Raw genomic sequence first — 20,728 nt, 5'->3', positions numbered from 1 at the left:
ACGTTCCCTACATGTAACACCGTCGCATAGATTCACAGTCCGACCAAATTTTTAGGACTGCTGGGAGTGTTTTGTTTCCATTTTCCAGCTTTCTATGTAACACATTAAACGACGGAAGCTCTCCTAAAGCTGTCCCCTTTTTTTTTTTTTTTTTTTTTTTTTTGCCAAGTTTATTTCTGTGGATGCAAGACAATCGCAGACCAAATGTTATTGCTGGTTTGTTGACTGAACACATTGTTTTGGTTCGATGAAGGATGTACACTTTCGCCCGCTCGCCCTCCATAGGCCCTATAGGTGCTAGACTTTGTCCATCTCACTGAAAAGCTTCTGTGACTTGTTTGATGTGTATCAATCTATTTGTCATAAAGTCTTGTAACATGACATTTTAGAATGTTTTCTGACTCTTAAATGATTTCAGTAGGCTTGAGTAATTATTTTATTTTTTTGGCAGTGTCTTAATGTAATCGAGATCAAACACAGGATTACCTTTATGAATGTCTTGAACTGTCCGATGGAGATGTTTCAATGCTGTTTGGAAACATGATGTGTATTTTTTTATAATACATGTTTCTTTTGGTGAGCTTGGTTTTTCTTGCATGTGGTAAAGCAGCCCAAATGGCAAGACGTCCCCCGTCTCCCCTCCCTGGACCCGAGACACGTTTGAGGAGTCATTGTTTTGCGCAACTAACCGTCTCGTTGCTGTTTAACCTTTTGATTTGTTAAGAGAGCGTCACACGAAACCAGTGTGGTGGATCACCAACCAACTTGTCCAGTCTTTAAAAAAAAAAAAAAAAAAAAAAAAAAAAATTAGTGAAGCACATGCCACACCTTTTCAAATCTCCTGTTTAATTTATTTGTGCTGATTCTTTTGAAATTTCTAATACACAATGTAACGCTTTGACGAGAGCACATGTAATATCTTTATGTCCTGACAAATGACTAAATCAGAGTTGGTGGGTAGAAGGCAGCGCCGCTTGATCCACTTCAGACACTGAAGCCATCACAGTGCTTTTTGTTTCTTTGTTTCCCGGACAAAACTTCCTGTCAGACGTCTTGAATTCTTTTCTATCAGCTAAACACTATCAACTGCTCTGTGCTACTTTTAAAGATTTTTTTTTTTCTCCTGTTTGCCTTCTATTTTCATCAAGTTTCCACACACTCTTTATTCAGACATAACACTTTTTACATCTGAGATGTTTTGCGTTCATATTTTCTAATTGTATTTTCAAAAAAAGCAAAAAAAAAAAAAAAAAAGAAGCAAAATCAGAACATTAATCTTTTTCCTCATGACCTGGGTACAGTGATTGTGTAGTCTATTGTACCTTTTGGGAAACAATACTGTATATCCTTGCCTTTGACAGTCTTAACTATCTTACCCTCTGGAGAACTTGACAGATACCCTTAGAACACAATGAGTATGTTAAAAAAAAATATATACATAAAGTAATATTTTGCAAAATGTATCATTCCAATAAAGTTTTACTTGTTAAGACTAATATGTCTGGTTTATATTTAAGCTTTTCTCTTTTTTTTTTTTCCTTCTTTTTTTTTATGTAACAAATCTGAAAGCGCATATTTGCGGCTTCAGGCTGCTGGATAAGAGGAACATGCATGTTGGTAGGTGATACTGTGTTTTCAGTGTCTTGTGTGTTACTGTGAATGTCTTAGGAGGCTGTAGGCTCAATTGAATAATGCAGTGTTGTGTTCATCCTTTCACAGTATGGGATCAGTTAAGGGCCAGCTTTCAGCACCCACTTTCCAAATGTATTTCAGACCATTCTAGTCGTCATTTACATGCAAAAACATTTTTTAAATACAACCCCTGCAGCAAACACTCGTCTGAAAAGAATTCTTCAAATGTAAATGCACTGTTACTATTTATTTGATTAATTCATTGAAATGCAAAGTAAATGTGGCAGGTGCTGTTCCAAAACCTTCAACTTTCTTAACTCTTCTCAATTGCACTTTTTTTGATTTGACTGCCCGACATCCGCATCCAGAATTTTATATTTAGGGTCATAAAGTGTTTAATGTACCACACGGCTGCAACAAAACCCCAAAGCACAATATTTCCAAACCCAGTGTTGTTTTGATAAAAATCCAAATCCTTTTTTTTTTTTTTTTTTTTTCCCCCGTCTGAATCAATTATTGTGACCAAACGATGATTTCAAAACACACCCTTGTTGTTTTATTGCATTTGTCAGGTGTTCACTCTCATGAGGTTGCAGGTAAGGTTTCTGTCCGGTGACTCTTACATCCTGTTTGAACATAAAACTCCACCACGAACTAACTCCCGAGTTGAAGCTTTTGGGAACGGCCCTCACCTTATCCTGACATCGCTGAAAATGTGCGAGAAGACGTGGAAAAAAACATAACGCCACCTTTATACAACCGATGCGCATCTGCAATTAGGAGAAGGTGATCGATCCTCAATCAATATAAGGAAGAGTCTTTATTGTAAAGTAATAATGCAATTAAATTTGAAGACGGGCTCATTTGCTTGCCTGTTTGCTGCAGGGGTGACTGATTGTTGAAAAATCAACCCGGTGTGATTTGCCCAAAGGTTCCCAAATGTCTGCATATGTGAAAGGTCTCCGGATAAAGTAAAAGACCTCATAATAAATGCATGTATTAAAAGAATAGAAGGTCATTATTTTGATATTGGAATTATAGAGCACTCTACTATGGTTTTGTGTTCAAGCTAATGCTTGGCATTGCACTGGATATGAAGCAGGGGTGAAAGCATTTATCCATCTTCATGATTAATTGCTGGGCATCGACGGTAGAAATGCATTAATGGAAGTTAAGACACAGAATTATAGCACAAAATAAAATGCAATAGGGATTTCTGCCTGCAGTTTCAGATGCAGTCATCCCTTTGACAGACATCTAAAAGGCTACAAATGAGTAGATCAAGAAGAAAATGTCTGCATAGATCTGCACAGTAATTATATAACAACAAATTATTTATATTCACAAATCATAAATGTATGGGTGTATAATATTGCAACTAAGAATAGGCTACTTGTGGTCAGAATCGTAAGTGTTAATACTGTAAACGTCAGAAAACTATCAGAAAAGCTGGATCAATTTCTCAGGGAGGCACAGCGAGTTATTCGAGTTGTATTTAGGTGGTAGTACCTTTTTGTAAACTTAGAGGAGATGAAGTTTGTAAAAAGTTATATTTGCGTTTCTTTAATTGAATATGATGACGTAGTGCACTCTTTAATCATCATTATTTGAACTGGTTTAGGAATGATTCTTTGGTCTCCTTAACTATTTCGAAACGTGACATCGTAGTGACTGCAGTACGTTCAATGAGGTAGCACATGGAGAACAAAATCCTCAGCTTTGTCTCCCGAGTTGTTCTTGTGAAGCTGAGTGAAAGAACGCTCCACATGTGAACTAAAACTTCAGTTATTTATCAACAGTTGTTAGTGTCACATTGAAAAACCTCAAGATCCCACCTTTTGCGCCCATTATGGCCAGGAGTGACTTCAAGGGGGGAGGGGAGAGGGAACAGATAGCCACCTTAATAAAAAAAAAAAAAAGTACTGGCCACCCCACCGACAAGTTCTTTTTGCAATCTGTATTCGCATCACTCTGTCGGGGAAATAAGGTTAAGATGACAAACTATTCTTTGTCCGTTAACGTAGGCTTTTTGACCTTGATATATATATTTTTTAAATGCATTGTAATTATGACTCTACAGACCTGTATGTGTCCCCTCCCCCCCCCCCCCCCTAATCAGCGATGCACATACCGATAGAACAGGAGTTGCATCCGGTCACGAGTAATGAGTTTATGACAAGACTATGAAGTGCCACGTTGTTTTTTTTATCAAATTATACAAATTGTTGAAAAGATAAAAGTATGAAGAAATTGGGTTTGAAAGCTGAAGTTTTAACTGCATTAAAACTTTATTTTTGAATCCATAATTCATTATTTCATTCTAAAAAAAAAAACATCGAATTTTTGGCCTACTTCAATCTTGACATTGAAAATAAAATTTCTGTTCAAGGTTATAATTTCAAGAATGAAAGATATTTATTAAAAAAAAACAAAAAAAAACCTAATAGGCTGCAATGTGCTGTACATATTTTTTTTTTTTTTTTTTTTTTTATCAAATAATTGTTCATGCGTTGAAGCAGACCAAGCTTTTTAGTTTATTGGTAGCCTATTCAAAATAATAATAAAAAAAAAATGTAATAAACTAATTAACGATTCCTTATCTCACGTGAATATGATGAAGTCTTGTTAAATATTTTTTTCTGCAGAGGCCACATTATGGCGCACGAGACCCCGAGCGCGCGCGCTCGGTCCCGTCCAGGACTGTGAATTCCACCTTAAATCCCCCTCGCGAGTGAAACTTTTCGCCGGAACTCCGTCGCTCCACCTTAAGCGCACACGCAAAACGCAGGAGGCGTACAACGAGGTTTCCGCTTCTCAGCAGGGCTCGGACCGCGGCTCACGAAAATCACCGTGTGTGTGTGTGTGTGTAACGTGGAGAGGTTGACGCACTAAGGTACAAAAAAAAAAAAAAAAAAAAAAAAAAAACACAAGCAAGCGAACGAACCGAGCAGAAAAAGATGTCTGAACCCAAGTACCGCGAGTGGATCCTGGACACTATCGACTCGTTGCGGTCTCGAAAAGCTCGGCCGGACTTGGAGAGGATTTGCCGAATGGTCCGGAGACGACACGGGTCCGAGCCCGACCGAACCTGCGTGGAACTGGAGAAACTGATCCAGGAACAAACCGTGCTGAAAGTTAACTACAAGGGCTCCATTTCGTACCGTAACGCCGCCAAGGTTCAGCGGAGGAGCAGAAAAAAAGACGATGTGTCGTTGGCGGCGGCTGCGAGAAGGAGCGCGGTGGAAGAAGCGGCCAGTCATTCTGACTTAAGCAACGGGGGCAGCGCTTTCGGTCCCGTTGACCAGGACGAGGAGGATTTGGAGGTATGTTGCGGTTGACGCGGGGAAGGCACGGGGGCAACAACGCGTCTTTTGTCGCGTCCTATCACACCGAATTAACAGGTGGAGGTAAAACGGGCGGCGTGGTGCGGGGTTTGTCCAAATAAACGTCTTTTTTTTTTTTTTTTTTTTAAATTGTGTGTGTGTGTGTGTGTGTGTGTGTGTGTGTGTGTGTGTGTGTGTGTACACGGGGAGTGGTTGAGGGGAGTGATTTGCAAGTGCACCCGAAACTGCCGCAGACGGGGGAGCGGCGGTTGGACCTCGCTCGAGCGCTACCGAGGTGGAGAAGGGGGGGGGGGGGGGGGGGGAGGAGAAGAAGAAAAAAACAAAAAAACAACAACAACAACAACAAAAAAACAACAGAAGGTGCGCGTGGAGTCAGAGTGCAGTAATATTTTTTTTGCGTTAAAAGCACTTTAGAGGGACGGTACGAAACGCACAAACAAAAAAGACGGGAAAAGTTGCATCGTCCTGCCCGTCTGCAACAACCCCCCCCCCCCCCCCCCCCCCCCCCCCGAGCCTCCATTATCAAGAGCAGAAAAAGCGCTTTTTCGAGCCCTAAACTCGGCGTTGAGCGAAGGGGGAGGAGGGGGTGGTGGGGGGGGGGGGGGGAAGGGAGGGAGGCCGTTAAGTTTCCGAGAAAGGAGTACAGTTGGCCCGGAAGTGGAGCAAATCTGTTTTCAAAAATAATAGCGCCGATAAAGTCACTCAACGATAGAGGCTTTTATTTTGAAAAGCGAGGCTGGTCGTACTCGTTGTCACTCGCGTCGGCTTGTCATTCTGGGAGTGGGTGAAAAGAAGAAGAAGAAGAAAAAAAAAGAAGTCTCAAACACCGCGGATGTTGGAGCCTGATGGGGGGGGGGGGGGGGGGGGGACGATGGGACGCTGTTGGGTTCTCGGTTGTTTGTACCTCCTGGGAAAAACGGGGTGAACCCCGCCGGGCAGCGCCACTTGGAGCCGTGTACGCGCACACATTTTGGCTGCCCATTGCGATGTTTCTTTCACCCGTCACGTCTGGACTTCAAAATATGCCCATCACCGCGCGCGTCCCTTAAAACAGCCACCAAATCGACGATTAACGTCGCCAAAGTACTCGCACTGCAGGTACAATCAGTTTGTTTTCGCGAACTGCGTCTATTTTTTTCGAGCGACGGGCGATTGCCGACGCAGTGCATAAAGTCGAACCCCCCTAGACCCATTGTCGGACACGCCGCCGAGCCCGGTCACGTCCCCAACGCTTTTTTTTTTCTTTTTTTTTTTTTTTTTTTTGGCGTTACGGCACCTCTCGTCCCGTGCAGCGGCGGCACCTCTTCTCCGTGTCATTGCGAGCTGTTTGTTGGCGGCATTTTAGGGGGGGGGGGGGGGGGGGGGGGAAACCGCAGCACTGCAAAGTAATGCAATATGCAAGAGCCGGTAACTGTAACTAACGCAAAGCGACCGCAAACTGTTCGTCCGGCGCTTAGATGGCGGATGCGCCCCGTCCGATTTGGGTTAAGCTGAGATCAAATTGACTTTGTTCTCCGAAAGGCGTGTTTGTCGCTACAAAACGAAGAATTACTTCGATGAGACGCCTCTCGGGGTTTGTTTACCAGGTTGTTGTTGTTGTTGTTTTTTTTTTTTAACCAGAATACGTGGGACAAATGTAGACAGTGACGTGTCCGATAACGGACTCATTACTCTTTCTGTTCAGTCGCTTTTTTTTTTTTTACTGTTAATCGTTGACCCGATGCAAAGTCAAAGTGGACTGCCAGTCGTGGGGACCTGCGATCGGAGTGCTGCGTCCATCTGGCCGTCGAGTTAAAGCTCGGGTTTTTTATTTATTTATTTATTTATTATTATTTATTTTTTATCTCTGCTCCGCTGTGCCGCGGCTCGGCCCTGGAAAGCGCTCCGTTAAAGACCACAGACACAATGGCGAGGTCTTGCCGCGGCTTCCAACTCCATGCGCACTTTGGAGGAAATTTGAGAAAAAGAAAAAAAAAAAAAAAAAAACCCGCCTCCCATCGGCCCCTTTTGTGCTCTCGTGTGTTTTTAAAAAAAAAAAAAAAAAAAAAAAAAAAATTGCCAACCAAAAAAAAAGGCCTCTTTAAAACAGGAACGCACCGAGCACATCAGTGTTCGCGAGCCGATGTTAAAACCATGTTGGGTCGAGATCACCGGGAGCGGTGGGGAGGGTGGGGAGGGGGGGGGGGAAGGCATGATGTGTTTGTGATCGTGTCTCGGCGAAAGTTATGTTGAAATGCGGTGCGATGGGTGAATGCCGTACAAGCGGCTCTTTTCACAGGAGCGGGGCGGGCTTTAGTGCGCTCTTGTGCTCGACTGCTGGGTCTTGGACACGCAGTCGCACACAAGGTAATGTTTTTTTTTTTTTTCACTCGGGGACGCCGTCGACAAAAAAAAAAAAAAAAAAAAAACCCTCCCCGGCGAGAAAGAAATGAGTGCGCACGTTAAAACTAGTTGTGTTTGCGATCGGACGACGCTTGTAGTCAAAACGGTTTAATTGCGTGGAAACGCGTTTTGTCACAAACGCCGGGGGGGGGGGGGGGCCGGGCTCGCAGTCTTGTCTGCGGAGTTGAACGCTGCACCGCGGAGAGGGACGGACGGAGGCATTCAAAGGCAATAATTTACCACCACAGCGGTCAAATTGCGACATCTGTATGAGCGTGTTTTCATGTGACCCCCCCCCCCCCCCCCCCCCCCCGAGCCTACAATTTACTCAGTCATGACAGCAATCACCACGCAACCCTGCAGGGTTTTCCAGCTACGTAAGTTGTTGTGGGAAGAAGAAAAAAAAAAAAAAAAACTTAATTGACTCTGGATCTTTGACTGAATTAAAATTAGTCTGCTTATCAAGTCATGCTTATTGTCACCTTCAATCCAAGTAAAGATGAGGAAATATTTGATCTGTGTTTGTTTAATTCTGCACCCGCCTATTGCCTATTAACCCACCTTTTGATTTACAAAACATGTCGGGTAAAGATTGTGTGAGAGAGAGCGTCAAAAAAAACAAAACAAAAATCTGACGTGAATATTAAATGTGGCACCTGTGCTCCTGTTTCCGCAGGCGGACGCCTCTATGGCTATGGACACAGACAGTAACGCCGACGAGGAGGGGGCCGACGAGAGCCGGGACGGGCAGGACAGACCCTCGTCCAGCCGCAAGCCCGAAGGCCCCGCCGTGCGCTGTGCCCCCCTGCGAGCCGTCTCTGCCCCCTGCTCTCCCTCCGCCGCCACTCGGCCGGGCCCCGGCCCGGGACCCGGCCCTGGCCCCGGCCCGGGCCCCGGCCCCGGCTCGGGTCTGGACGGCGGCGCCTCGTTCCAGAAGGCCGGTGAGAGGCCCAGCTCCTTGCCCCCCTCCAGCCCCAGGGCCCTCGCACACAATGAATGGGCTTATGAATCTGCCGTCTGCCCAGCAGAGCGCCAGCACCCAGGAATGCAGAGAGACAAAGGTATTCGCCCTGCCGGACACGGGGTGGTGTGCGCACCCGCCCGGCGTTATACAGCGCTCTGATGTGTGGTTTTATGCTCAAGCTTGCGCTTAGCTTCGCACTGGATACGAAGCGTTCGTCCACCTTCGTGATTAATTGCTGGGCATTGACAGGAGAACTGCGTTAATGCAAGTTAGACACAGAATTGCAGCGCAAAAATAATATGTAATAATGATTTCTGCCTGCAGTTTCAGGCGCAGTCATCCCATTGGCTTGTTTGTACCATTTATTCAGGGTAAATGAACAATCTTAAAAAAAAAAAAAAAAAAAAAAAAGATCTCAGTGGCAATAGTTTCAGATGATTAAACTCAACATTCAAGAAAAGTCCACTCATCAGTAGTTTGTCAGGGATAAAGTCCGGTGTGGACTGACGACACCGGGGTGTAATCGGCTCGCTCTGTGTTCGCAGTAGCCGTGAAGCCAGCGATCCACTCGGCAACCGCCATCCCGTGTGCCGTAAACAATGTGAAGAAAGAAGATGGAGGCAAAGTGGAGGACAGCAGCTTTTCATCTGACCAGTTGGTTCCGGACTACGCAGCTCGACTGGTAATTGTCCCGTGTCCCTTTTTTTTTTTTTTTTTGTTATAAACAGCGTCTTGCACGTCTCCCGTGTCTTTGATCTCTCCGCTCCCTACCTGATATTTTCACGCTGAATGAGTTTTGCCCTCTCGCCGGGCCAACAGGATGAGACCAAGAATGGATCCGATGGAAGATCGCAGACACTGTCTCCGCCGTCGGACAACTGTGAGTGCAGTTTCTCTCCTTTTTTTTTTTTTTTTTTGTGTTTGTACAGTCGCCGTGCAGCCCGCGTCTGTTTAGCAGAGAACGGACGGGTCGCAGGACCGCTCTTTCATTTTGGAGAACGGTTGCTAATAACGACAGCTCGTGTTTAAAAGCCCGTCCCGGTTGTTATTTTTGACCTTTTCTACTCGCGCTTGGTGGAGTTTTTTGTTGTTGTTGTTGTTGCTCGTCCTGCTACCTTCCACCTAGGTGGTGCCGACTCTTGACTATCGGGGGGGGGGGGGGGGGGGGGATTGCTAGGTGTTCATTTGAATCTTATTGGAGTTCATTTTCGCACTGATGGAGGACACTGTGAAACCCGATCCCTGCGGCGAGCCGCGCCAGCTGAACCGCCCTTAAAAGTTCCCGTCTCATGTTCGGTTTCAAGCCAAAGTCGGAATCATTCAGCTTTTATGGATGATTTGAGGCCAAAAGGTCCCGGGTTGATTTGAGAAGGAAGTCGGCGCACGTTGTGATTTTGATTTTTTTAAGAAAATATTCACGCTTCCTGACACGTTTTGTGTTCTCGTCGTGGAGTGGAAGACGAGAATGCTGAAGTGTTTCTCGGTGCTCGTTGCCGAACGGCGAACGGAAACGGTGAAGCAGTGCGCATTTATTATCGTGTCGTTTTCCATTTGTCCACAGGTGCATTTAAGAAGATGGACACGTCATCCTTCACAGAAACCGAAGACAGCCTTCTGAATGGGGGCAAAGCGGATGAAGTGTGAGTATCGTCGTTTTTCTCCAGTACAAATGCGTTTCAATGAATTCCTTAGTTTAGTTTAGTTTAGTTTAGTTTCCTCTCCACCGTAGATTGATGCGCCTCTTTCAATCTTTATCCTTCAATTCCTCTCTTTTAATTAGCCAATCTAAATATTTCCGAGGGAGGGGATGAACCTGGACTTAAATGCGGAGTTTGGCCCAGCGCTGATGTCAGTTAGATGCCGTGTTTAATATGGAATATGCAGTATATCACAGGATGCATTGGAAGTAACACCCAATTACACGGGAAATTAGAAAGCCAAATAATCATCACCCCTAAATAAGGTAAATATCGTAATAGTTTGAACTCCATTTTCTCATATGTTGCTCTTTTTTAATTCAGACTTGGTAACATTTAATGACAAATTTTTTTTTTTTTTTTTTTTTTTTTTTTTGAGAAATGCAATAGTTGGCAGGATGTGAGCATTCAGGCATTTTAAACTGCAGCTGTAAACCGGGCGATCTGCCGGCCTCGGTCCAGTGGTTCAGATGGCCCTTCACTGATTTTTGCTCCGCCTGACTTTGGCGGATTGTCCAGATTATCAGTTCACCAATATCTAGGCACAGTACTTTACATTATTGCAGGTAGTAGCTACATCACAAGTCACCTAAACGCTTGAAAAGACAACAAAGTGAGACTTTACCCGGTGAAGACGAGTCCGCTCGGGGTCGTTGTTTCTGACTCTTTTTTTTTTTTTTTTACCTTTGTATCGGATCTTCCTCCAGCTCAGTGAAAAAGGAGAAAATGAGCCAGAACTTGTTGCAGTGGACTGTGGCAGATGTGGCCAGTTACTTCTCAGCTGCAGGTTTTCCAGAACAGGCTGTAGCATTTCGAACACAGGTTAGTGCACCACCACGAAGCCGCCACAAGGAGCAGTATACACACATATATACACACACACACACACACACACACACCAAAAACCAAAGTAACGTCACCTCATGTATTTATGGTCTGTCTCACTGTTAAAATGTTGTGAATAGTTGTGTCCTGGTGTCCACGGAAAAGTATTGCCACATTTAAAAAAAAAAAAAAAAAAGGAGTAGCTTTGTAAACTGAAGAGTAACAATAATTGGACAAAATACCTTTTCTCTCCTCAACAGGAAATTGACGGGAAGTCCCTTCTCCTGATGCAGCGCAGTGACGTGTTGACCGGTTTGTCCATCCGACTCGGCCCCGCCCTCAAAATCTACGAGCGCCATGTGAAGGTGCTGCAGAGGACCCACTTCCTGGAATACGAAGACCTCTGAGATGGCGTTTCACACGACAAGACAATGCTGCATTGACTCAAACGTGCATGCGGTGCCCTCTCCCACCTGGATCCCACCATCCACCTTCATACATAGAGGGTGTGTGGAGAAGGGGGAGGGGGAGGGGAGGTGGGGGGGGGGGGAAGCTGCAGTGGAATTCACTTTACTGTGAGAATGACCAGAAACCGAAAGACAAGTCATCCTACCTCTCATTTTGGTCTTTTGGTTTTCAAATGGCTTTCATTTCACCCGTGTGGCCCCGATGTGGAGGCGACAGACCGCTACATTCCGAGTGGGTTGTTTTTTTAAATTTTTTTTTTTTTTAAAGCGCCGCGATAGCGAAACATTGGATGATGCGGCCAGTGAAAGAGGATTTGCGCCAAGTGGACCTCATGTTGCTGCGGCCACGGCGTCGTCGCAGTTTTTGGGTGTCCTCGCTGCGTCCGAGTCGCGGACAAAACACGAAGCGCAACGACTGTGCGTTTTCCTCGACGCGATGAGTCGATTGAAAAGCCATCAAAGTGCTGGGGGAGTCAGACAATTTACATATCTGCATCGAAAGTAAACGGAGTCTTGATTCCTGACTCGTCATGCCACCGATAGCTGCTGAGTTGGATTATGTCTTCAGGGTCTTCATAAGACTGAGATATAACCAATCTGATATTCTACTACCTGATGTTTTCTTCTCGTTCTGTCTTAATTGAAAATGTGGTCCAACAATATTCAATGTTTTTTTTTTGGGGGGGGGGGGGGGGACAATTGCAGAAAGATATGACCAGGAAACGTGCAGCCTAATAAAAAATGTGCTGTTATGCACAAGCAGAATAAAGTAATAAACTCGATAGCAATGTTACTGTAATAATGAATATATTGCTCTAAATTCCACACAGCTGCCCAGCGTCTGTTTACAGAGCAGACATCTTGATGATATGCAATATTTTACTGTTGTCATCCATTTCTGATTTGTCTGTTCTCGCTTTGTGTTTCGAACAAAGCCAGCCACTTGAATTGTAACATTCCATGTAATATGTAGTCTACATGCCCTTTTTACCCGTAACAAACAAACTTCTTCCAGAGACGCAAATAAAGCTCATGTTTCTGTCTTCATTTATTTGTTTTATGATAAGTTTTATTACCCCCCTCCCCCCCCCCGGAGTTCACAAAAAGAGCAACTGTTTCACTGGTTCAGTGACTGAAATATTGTAAACAAACTTTTTTCCACCGCACATAAAATTCCTGCGCAACACTGGAGGATCCCCTCACTCAACAGTTGCTGGAGTATTATTTTAAATAACATCAAAGTTCCACATTTAATATTTAGGTTCGGTCAATGCAGCGTTGAGTGAAAGGCACATTTAACGGAAACGGAATAGCAGCGAATAAACTTTCTAATAGCGCTACTGTAGAGCAAAGGTCAGATCAGTAGAATATACTGCATGAGCTTCATGACGCCACAAAGCTGTCAGCTCCAGGCTGCATGCTAGTTTGACAATGCAGATGAGAACCTCTTGGTCTCCCAGCTCTGTGGAAAACTGCCCTGATTAGGCTGCCAAAAGCTGAGAATATTGCACTTTTTTTGTTGTTTTGTTTATCAAACTAAACAGCACTCTCCATTGAATGTTTAACAACTCATAAAAGTAGCAAAATAAAAAGGACATTTTTGTTTCATACTCTCTTCAAGATCACATACAACATTAAAGTAAGACTTTGCTGCATTTCAGTAGCTTCTTTTGCCTGCGACAGCGCTACATTCACCAGTCAGAGGAAGTGTCATTTCTTGTTACGGGCGAAAGCCATACCTGGAGTCCATTTGACCAAAACGCATCTATGCTGTTAACCTCAGATCACACACTCCTTAACATCCAAATGGACGGAGAGGCCCTTTAAAAGGACCCGAACGGTGAGGAGCTGGATGTGTGGAAGCAACTGTTGTTTTCCCTGCCAGGCTCTACAGGATGAAGGGTAGTATGGAGGAGCGCAGGGTGGGATAATCTCTGAACTCCTTTAAGTAGCCGCGGTGTTTGCCTTTAGCCCACACAGTCATCTGGATGAAGGCCACGAGAGTGAAGAAAGCCACCGGCACACACTGGGTCATCACTGTGAAGCCGATCCAGGAGCCCAGCTGTGAGCAAGAAGTTGGCATGAGCGCGCGCGCACACACACACACACACACACACACACACACACACACGCACGCACACGCACACAGTGCATTGAGAATGACGGTACGTGTAAAGAACGCAGCCAGTAGATGGCAGCAACAGTGCAGCTTTCTTTGCAGGGACAAATGACTAAAAAGCCTACCAGTCAAAATGATGAGGATGAATAGAAATATAAAACATGACTCACAATTTTTTTTTTTAGGAATAACCGATAACTAATGGCGGACAAAATGTCCCTCAAATTGAATTTACCATATGTTATACATTCTTCTACGAGCTACAGATTCTTGTAAGTAAATAAAAAGGAAGGAAAATTGGAAAAATCCAAACTCACCATTCACATGAAAACACTACCAAATAGAGAAACCTTTTTTCTTCATTATCCTCGACTTTAATTTTCATAGAAACACAGTTAAAAAAAAATATGTGTACGTGTGGATTTGTGTAACAGCTTACTTCATATGTGTAGTTAGGACAAGAGACGAGCCAAAAAATCCACGTGAAGGGATTTTTCGTCGGGTAAGGAATCTTCTTGGTTTTTGACCCTGAAATGATTGATGAACTCAAAATTAAACATTTGCTCAGTCTGTAAAAATGAAGATCAAAACAAAACAGACTATATGTGTTGCTACAACATGCTCACCTGGTGGTTTGAGGTTACGAAGGGCCACGTGGATGGAAAAATTCCCTAATTGACAGAACTGCAGGAATAAACCCACCAAAAGATGAGCATCTACATAACAACAGGACATTTCTTTTTTTTCTTTTTTTTTTTTCTTCTTCTTTTTTTTTTTTATATCCGGAACATGACTTTAACTGATCTAAAAACTTACCAAGAAGATGTAAAGACCTGTATTCACCTGCTGTTGCCCGTAATCTGTTGAGTTGTCATAGGAAAGTGGATTAAGATGGAAGTCAACTCTGACTGATGAGCTAAAGTGAGAATTGCAGTAGTCAGCACTTACAGGGTGGCGTGTAGAGAGGGTGGTTAATGTAGTATGCCATCCAGGCTGCCGTGCACCAGTAATAGCCACAGTTCTGGAACAGAAAGTGGGACCATAATAACTCGACTAAGGCTCAGATTTCTGAGATAATAAATATAATGTGCAAAGCTTTAAGCGTGCAGCATGGTTACCTTAAATATGTTTCTGAGAGGCATGGTCCCATGGGAGATACGGTGGACAAACATTGTCTCCAGAATCCTCTTGATGTAGTGGAAGGAGTGACACACGCAGGCCAAACTGCAACAGGAAACACATACTTACATATTCAGCTGTGATTAAGACATAGCCCCGCTGCAGTCCACTACACTTGGCCCTGACTCTGTGTCAACATAGCAATATGCTTCTCAACTGTTTGTCATGTCCAGGGGGCATCTGTGCAAAGCCTGGGATTGTGTGATACGCCGACATCACAGCAGATGCCTGAAAGCATAAGGAAGCTGACACTCACTGTACGACCCAGTTCTTGCTGCTGGTGAAGTCATACTTTGGAGAGTAGATGAAGGGAAGGCGGAAGTAGAACATTAAGTAGATGATCAGTGGGCCGGCACACTCTGACAGGAACACCTGAAGTCAGTGAGGACACGGAAAGGCCTTCAACTTTCTTTCTTCTTATTCGTAAACCAGATACAATGGGAAGAAATGCAAGAAATATGCACAAAAAAGAAAAGAAATAAAAAGCACAAAAGAGTATAATTATTTACAATTAGCATGTCTAACCATTATGGGTTGAATAGAAAATTCACAGACGAGTGAAATGAACATATTTTATCCCTTTTTTTAGTGCCATTTATGGTATTTTTTGCATCTATTAATCTAGAGATTGGTAGAGCTTTTTTTTTTAATCCTTTTTGGGGTTTTGTTAGCCCTGTTGTTGACCCACAGTGGACTTTTTATATTTGTGGTTTATTCAATGTTTCTGCCTTTTCATCCAGATTTCTGTGTGGCCTGCTGGACATTTAAATTTCCCTATTGGGAAGATTAAAGTAATTATCTATCTTTCTGTCTATTTTCTCAATGTAACCCCTCAGCCAACGGGAGAACTTGCAACTGACACCAGTATGGCTACAACTTCTCACTTGTCAACTCCATCTTAAAGCAAAAACAGCCAGTCTGCCATTCAGTGTAACGTTAATAGTGTTCAGCATGTGCCCATCGAGTAAATTTGACACTAAGACAGCTTGTTGTACCTACTTTTCACAAAGGATATGATCAAGTGAAGCAGCGCAGCTGACACTGAAACAGATCCCTGAATCAGCACTCTGAGCAGAGCTCTGGCTCAGCGCGCCCGACCTGCCGCTACTGGTGCTCTCTGCACAGGGCACTTCATGCTTCTCTACCCCCTCCACACACACACACACACACACACACACACACACACACACACACACACACACACACACACACACACACACACACACACACTGGCATCAATCTGAAGCCTGGCAGGGTGCTGGGGGTTGGTAAGGACAGCGAATGAAGAGACTGGGTGGCCATGGGTGAGTAAAAAGGCGCAGAGAAAGGCAAGTGAGAGGTCAGGGGGATAAACACCTTTGGGAGAAATGGGGCCATGAGATTATATGTCCTAGGACAGAGGACAGGCCGTGCAGGAGGTGGGAGGGAAGGGGAGGTGAGGGGAGGGGCTAGTGGAGGGGATCGGCTAGTGGAGGGGACCACAGCAAATCACCTCTATTTGTCACCGTGGGATGATATTTATATTCAAGAGTTATTGAGTGGGGGAAAGGCTGTCCGTTTATATTTAAAGTACAAGAATGTTAAAAGACCGTGTTGGTGGTTTTTGCACGTTTTAGCATATTAACTGCAGTTTGTATATATTTGAATGGGCTGTTGTTGCAAACCAGGCCTCTTCACCTGATAGTCAGCTAATTAAAACCAATGAATTCACGAGATACAGTTGTTGGAGCTGAATCAAATCCAAAAGATAATCATTTAAACTTTCCGTATCTGTTCAGGGGATCAAATCTTAAATGTTGGAGCATTCTTAAAATCAGAAACAAGCAGCTTTTTTTTTTCCAAAACATACTGAAAGCTGAATATGCAGAGTCAAATCTCAGCAAGTTCATTTGTTTTACAGGAAATCAAAAGAAGGAGCAAGGTGGCAAGTTAAAAACACCTCATTAGATACTTTCCAAAAATAGCTCACAGTAATGTAAAGCATGCGTGACTTAATGTCAGGTGGCTAAAACATGCAACATGTGTGTGTGTGTGTGTGTGTGTGTGTGTGTGTGTGTGTGTGTGTGTGTGTGTGTTTGCATGCACAGGCGGACTCACGGTTCCCCACGTGAGCTGAGGTCCGAGGTCACTGAAGTAAAAGCTGGCTGTGGTTCCCACAGGAAGTGTCTGAAGAACTTCCTCATCCCTGAGACACTTGGCCTCTGAGAAACATCCACAACTATCAGCCGGGTCACGACCGCACGATATGGCATTACATCATTACAACACCTATCAATCAGTCTGGATAAATGCAGAATTTCTTGGACAAAATCAAATATGCTGACAGACGTACTTGCATCCAAACGCAGTGACTGTCTGGCCGGATACCACTTTGGGTCTGTTGAAATAGGGAGGAACTTCACTTTTGGCAGATTATTGATTAACGAGAGAGAGAGAGAGAGATACTACAGCCACGTTACAGCTCCTCCAAGAGGTTGAATGTCATTACATTCACAGATATTTGGCTACAAGCAATATTTCACTTAAAAGGAAATAAAAATGTCAACATGTTGATGGCGATAAAGAGTACTTCTGGGATCAACAAAGTCAGGAGGATTCATCTTCTGGGGACCTTGAATGTCTGCATGATTAACTTACATGATTTGTGAAACAAAGCCTTAATATCCAAAACAGTGGCAGTTGGCTCCACCTACAATCAAAATATAAAAATAAGACATTTTTTAAAATAGTGTCATTATCAGCAGCATTGGTTTACAGACTGCCACAATGACATTTACACCGAGCGCTAAAAACACAACAGAAGTAATCTGTATTACTATCGTGACTGGTGTTTTCATTTCTTCTGGAATTTGTCATACTTGCATTTCTACATTTTCACCAGCAATACGATCCCTCACAGTCTGGACACAACTCTGCACATTTACACAAGCTGCTAATCATGTCGCTCCGCCTGCCTGCTTTGCCCGTTGGCTAAGTGCCGCACAGGCATGTGCTGTAGCTGGAACAGAAAATTCCTGTCAGATGAAGAGGGAATTCTCACCTCCTAACTGCAACACTCGCTCAATAGAAGCATAACTGATAATGGCTGCACTTGACCGGGCAACCTGTGAAGTAGAATAATGATCTACAAAATGGCCCATCTGCTGGAAGAGCTGACACGGCAGAGCTCAAACAAATTGTGCTTCCACTGCAGAGCAATCACAGGCTTTAGGTTTAAATCAAGAAACAGCCCTGCGAGGTGTTAAACTATAAAATCTACGGCATGCAAAAGGTTCTAAAAACAAATCTTTTTACGTCTTTTGTAAAGGTCTTCATATTGTAGCTGCGATCAGAAACATGCGCCTTTACTATCAGTCTTCTAAAATCATTACGGCCAATATAAAATGTGACTGTAATAAAAAACCCTTTCGCCATGCTGACACTCACCTTGTCCAGCAGCAGTAGTTTCTCTTTAGTCTTTAAATCCACGATCTCCACCTCAAAGTAAACAATCCTTTTGGCCTTTTTGGGGGCCTTTGGTTTTGGCCTGGGTGCAGACTTCTTGTCGGAATCTGCTCCATTTACATTCTTTGCCTCTAATGCCAGTACATCCATGATACAGTTTGATCCCAAACCTCAACAGCCTGGTGAAAGAATCTGTGATATGTCCAGTGACACCGGTCGTCCTCTGCTGGTATGTGTACCAGCTCGTCCCCAGAGAACTGTCAGTCCAGCTCAAGAGTTTCTTTAGGTCTTACTGAATGTCCCTCCAGTTTGACAGGAAAAGTGACCCCAAACCCTGTTGTCCACAGCGTATATGTGAGAGAGCGAAGTTTAGCCAGAAGGAAAGTGAGGAGAAGTCAAAAGAGAGCTGATCTAAAACCATGAAATAGACTTGCTCCTCACCTGAATAGCAGCCACTTCATGATTCACAACCCCCCCCCTTCATGCAGCAAAACGCACTGAAGACGAAACTGGAGAACCCCAAGACATAATCCATTGAGCGCCATTTGCAAAGCTAAATATAAGTCGCCTGATTCGCTCTGTACTGGCTTGGTAACCTTGGGAAGCTACATGCAGCCTTACCCAGTGACAGATGCCAATATGCTCTCATTAGGCCTGTAAGACACATCTCTGCTCCGCTGCTCGCTTGGTTGCACAGTCACGGGCCGCATTGAAAGCCTGATCCATAGGATGAAAGATCTACTACACATGCCAACACATCTCTCCCCTCCTCCAGACCACCTGTGAGGTATTTATTCTCAACAAAGGCACACGTGTTTATTTCAGGACCTGTGTGGTTCAAGATTTGTGTGCTATATCATTTCCAAAATACTTCAAGGTGGTTTGTGGTGGGAGGAGGGTGAAGAAAATGCCTATCGGGCGAAGATCGGAGATGGCTGTCATCGCACAGTGTCAACTCATCATTGCACATAGCCGACTGCACATCTATATTCTACGGTCTATTTATAAACAAGTAGGAGCAGCACAAGACAGCAGCAAGCAGCAGTAGCATACATGGATTCCAAGACCACGTTTGAGACCTGTATTACAAACATTCCTCAGTTAAATCAAAACCTTTCTTTTACTGATCATCTGAAAGACAACAGTATATGGGGAAAAAAACAATCTCAAATATCTGCTGAACTGGACCCGCTTTCTTTTCAAAGGTGGTAAACACTGAGATCCGACCCACTGACGTATGATCTACTGTGACGTGGAAGCCCTTGGGATCATTTTGCTTAGAGGAACAGTCTCTGGACTGTTACTCTGGTAGTTACGTTGCCACAGTCACAATCTATTTCGGGTTCACAACCCCCTTAGATCAATGTAAAATATGTAATCTAATACATTTTCAGGTGGAAATGAGTATTTTCTATTGATAATACATCATTTTAATTTCTTCCAAAAATGATTCTAATCTCTATTTTCTTTTTCATGTGGCATGCACTGAGGATAAAACCTTGTTTTGTTATAATAATTAATATACAGATTCATATCAATTTAACTGAGCCTTTGTTTTTCTTTCTGTAAATTGCATCCAGTGGATCCGATAACAATGGCACTTGTACACTGTAAACACAACAATATTACAAAAGATATTATCTTATAATCTTATAACCACATCATCTTTTTCGTTTTGAGAAAGGTTGATTGATTTTACTACACAAATTTTAGAGTCTGCAGTCCTGATTAATGTAACAATATAGAAACCCTACACATACAGTTACGTTTTTGACTTTTATATGCAGGCAGTGCTCTTTCTGCCCTCTCTATAATCAGGTATCTGGACGATTCAAAATGGCCCTAAAAAAAAAAAGCTGCATTTATTCAGGGGAAAAACAAAGTTCAGGTGAGTCAAGACCACACGAAATGGCATTACAGGATTACATATTTTAAAGAATTATACTTTCTTAATTCATTCTGTCACGAATATAAATGTAGGACTATGTATAAACATATACACTAGAGTAGCCAATACATTTATTCCTAACTTTATCCTTCTGTATGTTTAGTTACAGTCGGTCTAGTCCGTGGTTGAACCCCTACGCGTACGGGAAAGCAGAAAAGTTTGGAAAGCAATGCGCATGCGCACTCAATTGAAACTTCTTTTTTTTAAATTTATTTTTTTTTCTTTAAAAGGGCTGAAAACTCACCCAAAAAGCGAATCATTTACTCCATAAAACTAAGCAAGACCAGTTCCATCCCGATAGGTTTCTGCTCTGTACACTCGATTACGTAAAAAAACCCCAAAAAACCAAATCTAAAGACAGATCTGTACACTTTCGGACGTCTACTTCGGTTGAAGCGAAACCGGAAGTTATTGGGAGGGAATCCTCTCGGCTCGGCAGCGATGACCCGCATCAGCAGCACCAGCTTCTTCCAGAAGTTTCCTCGCACCGGTTTACGGCGCGGCGGGTGCATACGGACGCTTCTTCCAGGACACCGCGCGTTTTGTTTTACGGTCTGTCATTTTCAGCGTAAGCGACGTTTTTTTTTTTTTTTTTTTTTTTTCTCCTCGTCTCGGACGGAGCGAGAAAGTTGTGACTGGGACATCTGCGGGCAGGACAACCTTGACAGCTTAGCTAACCTGCTGTTGTCCGCTGCGGTGACAGCGGCTGCGGCGGCGAAGGAGCCCG

At 43.7% G+C, this 20,728-nt stretch overlaps 2 protein-coding genes across 5 annotated transcripts; one reads left to right on the top strand and one right to left on the bottom strand.

Annotated features, from left to right (window-relative positions):
- The first annotated feature begins 4,439 nt into the window (after positions 1 to 4,439).
- Positions 4,440 to 12,358, top strand: samd1a (sterile alpha motif domain containing 1a). Of its 3 annotated transcripts, none has more exons than XM_069148935.1 (7): positions 4,440 to 4,955; positions 8,035 to 8,419; positions 8,871 to 9,004; positions 9,142 to 9,202; positions 9,884 to 9,962; positions 10,727 to 10,841; positions 11,105 to 12,358. In XM_069148935.1, the coding sequence occupies exons 1-7, from the start codon at positions 4,590 to 4,592 to the stop codon at positions 11,249 to 11,251; spliced, it is 1,287 nt and encodes a 428-aa protein (XP_069005036.1). In that variant the 5' UTR covers positions 4,440 to 4,589; the 3' UTR covers positions 11,252 to 12,358. The 3 variants fall into 3 exon arrangements, with proteins under 3 accessions (XP_069005036.1, XP_069005037.1, XP_069005035.1); XM_069148936.1 differs by having other exon boundaries at positions 8,868 to 9,004; positions 10,732 to 10,841; positions 11,105 to 11,193; XM_069148934.1 differs by having other exon boundaries at positions 4,441 to 4,955; positions 8,868 to 9,004.
- tecra (trans-2,3-enoyl-CoA reductase a) lies at positions 12,352 to 20,468 on the bottom strand. 2 transcript variants are annotated; one of them, XM_069148939.1, is made up of 12 exons: positions 18,495 to 20,468; positions 18,036 to 18,387; positions 17,247 to 17,298; positions 16,942 to 16,986; positions 16,707 to 16,810; positions 14,866 to 14,981; positions 14,549 to 14,654; positions 14,379 to 14,451; positions 14,247 to 14,290; positions 14,057 to 14,114; positions 13,870 to 13,958; positions 12,352 to 13,373 (listed from the first exon to the last, which is right to left on the bottom strand). In XM_069148939.1, the coding sequence occupies exons 2-12, from the start codon at positions 18,201 to 18,203 to the stop codon at positions 13,200 to 13,202; spliced, it is 1,029 nt and encodes a 342-aa protein (XP_069005040.1). In that variant the 5' UTR covers positions 18,204 to 18,387; positions 18,495 to 20,468; the 3' UTR covers positions 12,352 to 13,199. The 2 variants fall into 2 exon arrangements, with proteins under 2 accessions (XP_069005040.1, XP_069005039.1); XM_069148938.1 differs by having other exon boundaries at positions 18,036 to 20,468.
- Positions 20,469 to 20,728: the final 260 nt, after the last annotated feature.

The sequence above is a fragment of the Embiotoca jacksoni genome, unplaced genomic scaffold, assembly GCF_022577435.1.
Source record: "Embiotoca jacksoni isolate LCO1_2020_lvr unplaced genomic scaffold, fEmbJac1.0.p SCAF_15, whole genome shotgun sequence".
Lineage (NCBI taxonomy): Eukaryota > Metazoa > Chordata > Actinopteri > Embiotocidae > Embiotoca > Embiotoca jacksoni.
Note: the sequence above shows the minus strand (reverse complement) of the source record. Positions and strands in the feature narration are given on the sequence as shown.